Here is an 8,758-nt window from a genome sequence, read left to right as displayed (position 1 = left end):
ACCCTATTTCTACAAAAAATAGAAAAATTAGCTAGACATGGTGGCACAACACCTATAGTCTCAGCTACTTGGGAGGCTGAGGCAGGAAGATTGTTTGAGCCTAGGAATTAGAGGCTTGCAATGAGCTGTGATCGTGCTACTCAACTCCAGCCTGGGGAACAGTGAGACCCCAACATTCCCCCCTAAAAAAGAGAGAGATACGAACCTTAAGATAAATAACTTTTCTAGATAGCAGTATTATTTTTCTATTTTGTTTAATTATTGATATTATGTTTCCTGCTCTTAAAAATTACTAAGAGCCGGGCTCGGTGGCTCAGCCTGTAATCCCGCGCCTTTGGGAGGCTGAGGTGAGTGGATTGCCTGAGCCCACGGGTTCGAGACCCGCCTGGGCAGCGAGACCTCATCTCTACAATAAATCAAAAAATCAGCCGGGCGTGGTAGCACATGCCTGTAGTTCTGGCTACTCGGAAGGCTGAGGTAGAAGGATCGCCAGAGCCCAGCAGGTCGAGGCTGCGGTGGCCGGGAGTGGCCAGTGCACTCCAGTCTGAGCGACAGAGTGAGACTCCAACTCAAAAAAAAAAAAAAAAAAATTACTAAGATATAATATTTTAGCTATAAGTTGAGTCAAATTATTAAATAAACTTTTGTTAACAAGACTGATAACCTGCCATTTATAATATTGTTTCATCGAGAATCCAAATTAATTTTAGACCACAGCTCATTTGTAATCTGGAATTGTTTCTCTATGTATGTCTGAGTGGGCATGCTTGTAATTGTGACTGTCTCCATACAGATATATACATAGATACCTTAAATCTATGTATATACTATGTGAATAGAAGCTTGAATACCCTTCTACTACGTCTTTTCATTAATTGTAGTAAAATATACATAACATAAAGTTTGCCATTTTAACCATTTTCAGTTGCATTAAGTACATTCACATTACTGTGCCACCACCACCATTGTTCATCTCCAGAACTTTTTTGCTGTTTCTTCTTAAGTGTCTATTTTAATGAGTCTATAATATACCTATCCTTTAAGTGCTTGTGTTGTCTAAAATTTGAAATGATGTTTTTGATTTTTCCTCTCTTTTTTAAGCCTACAGATGAATTTTCAGATCTGCCTCTTCGAGTAGCAGAGATTACTAAAGAACAAAGACTACGAAGAGAAAGCCAGTACCAGGAGAATCGCAGCAGTCTAGTGGTAACAAATGGTGGAGGTAAAGCATAATTTCAATGACATCTAAAGTCTTTGTAATCACTTAACTTTTTAAAGTAGGCTTTTTCACATCTACTTCTTTTATTTGTATATCTGTAACTTCTTCACTCTTTTAAAGACTTTATTTTGACTACTCAGGAGGCCGAGGCAAGAGGATCACTTGAGGCTAGGAATTCGAGACTAGCCTGGGCAACATAGTGAGACTCAAAAAAGACAGGAAGTGAGGGAGGGAGAAAGAAAGGAAGGGCCGACTTATTTTCATATATGATTTAAAAAAAAAAACATTTTTCATTGGAATGAAACTATAATTTCTCCGTGTTTTCAGGCTTTCAGTTAAAATACACTGTTTCTACCTTGTTTTTATTTTGGAAGAAACTTATTAGAGACAGTTCACCTGGAGTACATCTTTGTTCGTCTTGATTTAACTATGATCTTCTTTTGAAGTACCACTCACTCTTTTTAAGATTCTTCCTGGTCATTATTAGATATCTTTCAGGAATTCAGTGCTTTTCTTAGTGTTTACCTTTTCTTTCAACTGGAATTATGCTCTTTAAGAGCATGTGAATCTCAGTTTTCCTTATCCTGGAATTTTAAATTTTGTAATTTTCTTAATAGTTTGTTAACAAGCAGAGCTCTTTCTGCTTCCTTGTACTTATGAAATAAACTCTTGATTTTAGCATTTCATTCTATGTTGCTTTAGTTTGAACTACCAAATTTTAATGTTTCCGTTTTGAGTACTAGATATAAGAGAGAAATGACTTTGATTTTCTAGAAATTGATTATTTATCCAAGAAGAGCTTTCATCTCTCAATGATAATTCCAATTAAGTGGTTTGCTGTCCTTCTTTTCTTTACTATCTTACATTCTTCTTTATTCCTGTTACCATTTCATTCACATTTTAGTAGTCTTCTTTTAAATTTTGCTTTCATATGAGATATCTTTCTCCATCAGTTTATTTAAGATTTAAAATAATGTGTAGATTTGTGCTGTCCAGTGTGGTAGCCACTAGCCACATGTGGTTATTGAGCATTTGAAATGTGACTTTTCTGAATTGAGATATACTGTAAGTATAAAGTACACATTAGATTGTGAAGGCTTCATATGATAAAATAATATAAAGTATCGGTAATATTTTTGTATGGTTATATATTGAAATAATATTTAGATATATTGGATAAGATAAAATATATTAAAATTAACATCACTTTTTAAAACTTTTTCAAAAAATATGACTTCTGGAAAATTTTAAATTATGTATGTGGTTTGCATTTTTTTCTCTTGGACTGCACTGGCTTAGATAGTATGAAGAAGTGATGTTCCTTTCCTGGGAAATGGTTATAATATAAACCACTTATTTATCAGACAAGTTGTAGCATTTTTAAAAATGCGTTTATAGACTGGGCGCGGGCTCAGCCTGTAATAACAGCATTTTGGGAGGCCGAGACGAGAGGATTGCCTGAGTCCAGGGGTTCAAGATCAGCCTGGGCAACTTGGTGAGACTTTGTCTCTACAATAGATCACAAAAAAACTAGCCGGGTGAGGTGGCATGTGTCTGTAGTTCCAGCTACTGGGAAGACTGAGGCGGAAGGATCACCTAAGCCCAGCGGGTCAAAACTGCTGTGGCCATGAGCAGTCCACTGCACTCCAGCCTGGGCGACAAGAGTGAGATTCTAACTAAAAAAAAAAAAATGCATTTATGTACCTGGTTTTTAATGTGGAAGTAGACTTATAACCTTTTCATCCTTTTAGCTGTTATTAACTCTAATAACTAAAAATGTATTTTTTATATTAATTGCAGCTTATGGAATTATTTAGAAATGATTGAATCAAAAGACTAGATTGAGAAATAGACTTCTCCAAATTCACTTTTTCCAGCGGCTGCAACCTTTGGACAGTATATAGGACATCATAAAATAATGAGTTGGGGTTTAATGCATCTCTGAGAAACCATCTAGTAGGAAGTTTGTTTTTCTAGTGTGCCATTTTAAATAATTGTTAAAAATAATTACTTTTAAACTTAAAAATAATGGACATTCCCAAATTTACCAGGTGAAACAATGATGTGGCGATTTATATGCTTCTCTTTACCATTAAGCATTTTGAGAAGAAAAAATTCCTTGAATGATTTCATTCCATCCACAAACTGTTCCAAAATACCTGCAGTGCTGACCTCTCACAAACAATTTTTTTGAATAGGAGCATTTTTGTTCTGACCAGAGTTTTTAATGAACTTTTAACTGACAACACTTACAGGAATGGGAATAGTAGTCAGAAACTATTTATTTCTCTCCAAGTCCAGTTTACCCCTACCCTTTCTACTTTTTTTTTGCCTTTTACTTTCTTTTGGGTTGAGTAAGTTAGGTTTTCTGTCTACCATTTCCCCAAAGAGATATTATTAAACCCCAAGTCTAAAACATGAAGTCATAAAAGATGAACCTTTCGGTCTAAAAAATTAATCTTCCTCTCTCATTGTCTTACATACTCAAATTGCCATGTTGCAAACAGTTAGGAGCTGTCCAAAGAAAAAATGAAATGTTAGAGAACCTATATTTCAATTACTACATTCTTTTTTTTTTAATTGGAGTCTCACTCTGTTGCCCAGGCTGGAGTGCAGTGGCACACTCACATTGGACTCAGGCGATCCTTCTGCCTCAGCCTTCCAAGTAGTTGGAACTACAGCTGTGCTCCGTTACACACAGCTAATTTTTCTTGATTTATTGTAGATACAAGGTTTCACCAAGTTACCCATGCTGGTCTCGAACCCCTAGGCTTAGGCAGTCTTCTTGCCTCAGTCTCCCAAAGTTCTGGGATTGCAGACGTGAGCCACCACACCCAACAATTAATTGTATTTTTTAGTGAATTAGAACTAAGGTTTTCTGGAAACTATTTTGTGAGTAACCATGAACTAAATAATAAAGACTTATGTAATTTAAAGTTCCTATCATTTCTCCCGCTTTCAGAATAGAAAATGTTAGGGAATGGAGAGAATACAACTTAAGTAGCTGTCTTTTATTGACAGTCAAATTTGAATGTTGTTTCTTGTGCATGTTATGTGTAGTGGAACATGATCTGGATCAGATTGACTACATTGACAGCTGTACTGCAGAGGAAGAAGAGTACGAGGTTAGACAGCCCAAGAGCCTGGACTCAGACAGCCTCAGTTCACAGTTTATGGCTTATATTGAACAACGGCGAATCTCTCATGAGGTAACACACATTTTTAAGCTTAAATATGTTGCTCTCCTCTAGTAAAAGCAATTCATTTTATATCAGTGATTTGTCTTAGGCCTGAGAGTTTTATGTTTACTTTTGATTTCAGTTCTGAATTTTTCAGATTTATTCAGAAAATCTGAGACCATAGTCTCAAGTAGAGTTTAAGTTTTTCAAATAAGACCGATACCAGAATTTTGAAAAAGGAATAAAAGAATGCCTAAGAATAATGTAAGGCTTTGAAGAAAATGCAAAGGAATATGGCACTTTTTGTTGTTGTTTTTATTGTTTGTTTTTTTTACTGTTACCGATAAATCATAGTTTGGTCCGTAATTAACTAAGAATTAAATAAAAAGCTGACTTTTGCAATATGCAAACTTAACCGTAGAATTTTTATAATAAGCTGTAGAATTTTTATATCAGCTTAATTATATTGGTGTTTTTATCCTAAGTCACACAGAATATAAATTGTTTACTATTAAAATTCTTGGATGTCTCTTAAGTAGAGCATTGAGTTTCCTTAGAAAACAAGTGAGCATTCAGCCCACTGCAGGATCTCTGCCAATTCCCCAAGGGTCTCAAATAGAATAACATTCTTCAGTATATCTAGTCAACATAATAAAATGGGTCCACTTTAGTGTATGTGATGTTGATGTCTGCAGTTAGTCCCAGGCTCTAAGCAGGGGTTATTTGAGGAACACTTGGGTCTTTTTTGGATAATGATGTATTTAGCCTTTTAGAAATAGAGAATAATCACTTTAAGTGGGACATGTTATAGAGTGATATTACCATTCTTTTTTAAAAAAAAAAAGCCTTTGGATTTCCTATCTTTAAGCTTTTAAACACAGTATTTTTTGTTGGTTTTCAGAAGACACTCATGTATTGAAAGTTGGATGAAATTTAGTTATATAAATCAAAGTCCTGCAGCTCAGAGATAGCAATATATCAGGTGATTAAAAACTACTTGTGATTCAAGCTATGAGCCTCCTTGCTGGAGCAAAGGACAATTATTTTGCAATAAAATTAAAATGAACAATGGCACAGTATGATCCTTAAAGGAATCCTTTTTCTTGTGATCTTTCTCTTTGATTATTTTATGGTTAATTAGACTGCATAGATGGGGTATCTCTAGTAAAAGTGAAAATGCCTGTTATACTACTGTGAAAAATGATAGTGTTATTTCTTTAATCCATTATATTGGTTATTTTATAATAAATTCCATCCATCTATTATGTATGGTGGTCATTATGATTCTGTGTCATAAGACTCTTTATGACTCCTGTGTCATAAGGTTTCTAAAATTTGGCATCTATGAAAATACGATAAAGCAGCATTATTTTAGATGGTTTAACAACCAGTGAAGAAATATGTTTGTTTTTCTTAGCACTATCTAAAAATAGGTAGTTAAAAACAAGTCTATATGAGATTTTAAACACTCTGCCATTGTTTATTTTATTATAATACCTCTCACATATGAAGATCACCCCTGCCTAAATAGGGTGTAGCATATATTTATTCTTTAAATTAAACCAGTGTCATATTCATTTCGTCATGAAGATTTCATGTACCTCTTGAAAAATTTTAGATAATCGCGGCATCCTAAAACCAGGGTGATAAATCACAGCATTCTAGGGGAGAGTTTTTTTTTTTTGTTGTTGTTGTTTTGAATCAGAGTCTCACTCTGTCACCCAGGCCACAGTGCATTGATCTGCTGGGCTCAGGCGATCCTTCCACCTCAGCCTCCCAAGTAGCTGGAACCACAGACATGCCACACTACACCCAGCTAATTTTTTTTTTTTAAATTTATTGTAGAGATGCCATCTCACCAAGTTACTCAATCTGGTCTTGAACCCCTGGGCTCAGACAGTCCTCTCACCTTGTCCTCCCAAAGTGCTGGGATTATAGGCATGAGCCACCACACTCGACTGAGAATTTTTTTAATTTAAAAAAAAAAGCATAGTCAGAAAAATTATTTTCTCATCAAGCTCCAGAATAGTAGCTTATTCTATATAATCCTCACGTCCAGACTTAAAGATAGTCAATTTTTAGCCCTTTGGAGTAATTCACCAAAAAGGATTTTCTAGTTATGTGAGTTGTACCTATTTCTTGAAGGTAGTCTATAAGTAGTTTTATATTTGATCTTTAGATATCCTTTTTGGAAAAAGTTTTTATTTTTCCTCTGACAGATACCAATTTTGGTGATTATTTGTGGTGTGGAAATAAGATTGTATTACTTGTATAGATTCACATTTGGCAAAATATATTGTGATAACTTTTAAGCCTCTGCTTTGATTTGTAACTGTCAGTGTGTTGGTTCCTGTCACTTAACCCAGTTTAATTTTTCCTCACTTTTGAAAATGACCTTTTATCCTTTAGTTTGTAAATAAGTTAAAAATTGCCAATGATATAGTTCTTTTTTACATACTATATTTTACCATAAGTAGAAGTTATTTTTTGTTTTATCTTGATATTTCACTAACATTTCCAGAACTATTAGTGTGACAAAGAGATAATTTGTGGTGATGAATAAGTAAAGAAACATAACTTGCTCAGTGAATTCCCCAATATAGAAATATTCAAGAGAAACTGAGCAAATGTCTGGGTAGGATGGGTAGGAATTTCTGTCCTAGATGAGGTTGCCCTAGATGACCTCTGAGATCCTTTCCAACTCTGACCTCTACCATTTAGTAAATATTACTATGTTTGGTCACTATAATTTACATAATACGTGAGAAGGAAATCTACTTTTTAAAAATATAAATGTGAATTATAAATATGTCCGTTTATCTGAGCAGCAATATAGCCTGTAGTGCTTTTAAACGTAAAACTTGCACTGGAAAAGTCTGTGAAAACATTTGTTGGTGTAACGTCCAAGTCCTTAAGTGACAAATTGAATGTGAGCTGTGTAATCATAGAGTTCTGCATTCATATGTTAAACTGATTTATTTCTGCCCTTTTGGCCTAGGGTTCACCAGTAAAACCAATAGCCATTAGGGAGTTTCAGAAAACAGAAGATATGAGAAGATATTCACATCAAAACAGGTTTGAAAAACCAATTTATTTATTTGTTTCTCTTAGCTCAGTGATAAGAGCATAAAATGATATTGGTTTTGTACAGGTCTGTGTGTAATGAAGATATTTAGATACTATGTGTTTTAGATAGCATATAATTTGGAACTAAGCAACGATGTGCTTTTGTTCTCATGTCATAAAAAGGAGGTAAAAAATAATTTATTGATTCCAAATTCAGATCACCTAAACCATTACCTGTATAGTTAATTGATTTGAAGGTACTTGCTAGCAATGAGATTATGTGGTGATAATATGTAGATTCATGCATAAAGAGCACTGAAAGAATTTCAAGTGTGCTACATTTTTTTTAACTTAAAATTTTTACAGTAACAGAGAAACAGAGAGTGGTATGTATTCTTGTTCCTATCTCAATTAGTGTCATCCTTCCACTACACTAGTGCCTCTCAGAATATTTCTAAAATTAGCTTGATATTTAGAACTCTGCTTCTCATTCTTCAATTCCAAAAGGTTTCTTGCCATAAACTGTATCACAGTAGTTGAAAAATGTTCAGCATTTGGTTCTTTGCCTCCTTTTTGTTTTTATGAAGTCATAAAGTAGTAGACTTGACAATATTCCTGTTCTTAAATGACAATAAATTTACTGTGTAGAAACTACTGAACATGACTTTTTACTTATACCTGACAGGTATTAAAGTTATAATGGGGACTGAGATATAGATGGAATAAAGGAAATGTAGGGCGGGTAAAGAAAGAAAGAAATCTCGTAACTTTGCCTATTTAGTTCACGCAGATTTAGTTAAATTTTATATGCTTTGAAATTTATTTTGGGATATCTTTGTGGTTGCCGTGTGTCCTTATACGTGGGGCATGGTCTTTTGAGATTCTGATTTTATGCAAGAGTTTCCAGTTTCATTTCCCAACCTTGGGTTGACCTAGGTTTTCTATCTTGCTGCTCTCACATCCTGCATCCATCATGGTGAAACTCAGAATCTCGAGTATTTAGTAAAAACTCTCAAGGTAAAAGCTAGCTTTTTGGTTCAGTTACCTTATGTATTAATTTCTTTCTTTTTTTTTTAGAAAGCAGGATTTATTGAGGACAGAAAAGATCCCACAACAGGAAAGGACCCATTGTCCCATGTATTAATTTCTTATTGCTTGTGTTATAAACTTAGCAGCTTAGAACAACACTCATTTTTTTTTTTTTTTGAGTTGGAGTCTCACTCTGTTGCCCAGACTGGAGTGCAGTGGCCGCTCCCGGCCACCACAGCCTCGACCCGCTGGGCTCCGGTGATCC

General features: G+C 34.7%; 1 protein-coding gene across 11 annotated transcripts in view; it reads left to right on the top strand.

The window, feature by feature from the left end:
* The window catches only part of LRCH3 (leucine rich repeats and calponin homology domain containing 3), a 96,761-nt gene that overhangs the window by 48,290 nt on the left and 39,713 nt on the right, over positions 1-8,758 (top strand). For 10 of the 11 annotated variants that reach the window (XM_008063693.2, XM_008063692.1, XM_008063691.1 and 7 more), the window contains exons 8-10: positions 1,102-1,222; positions 4,280-4,428; positions 7,397-7,473. In XM_008063693.2, the coding sequence (XP_008061884.1) occupies positions 1,102-1,222; positions 4,280-4,428; positions 7,397-7,473 (347 nt within the window). The remainder of the gene's footprint in view (positions 1-1,101; positions 1,223-4,279; positions 4,429-7,396; positions 7,474-8,758) is intronic. The other variant, XM_021715325.1, reaches the window with a different exon arrangement.

This window comes from Carlito syrichta, unplaced genomic scaffold (assembly GCF_000164805.1).
Source record: "Carlito syrichta isolate Samal-C Ts95f unplaced genomic scaffold, Tarsius_syrichta-2.0.1 Scaffold306997, whole genome shotgun sequence".
NCBI lineage: Eukaryota > Metazoa > Chordata > Mammalia > Primates > Tarsiidae > Carlito > Carlito syrichta.
The sequence above is the reverse complement of the archived record's forward strand: the minus strand, read 5'-3'. Positions and strand labels throughout refer to the sequence as shown.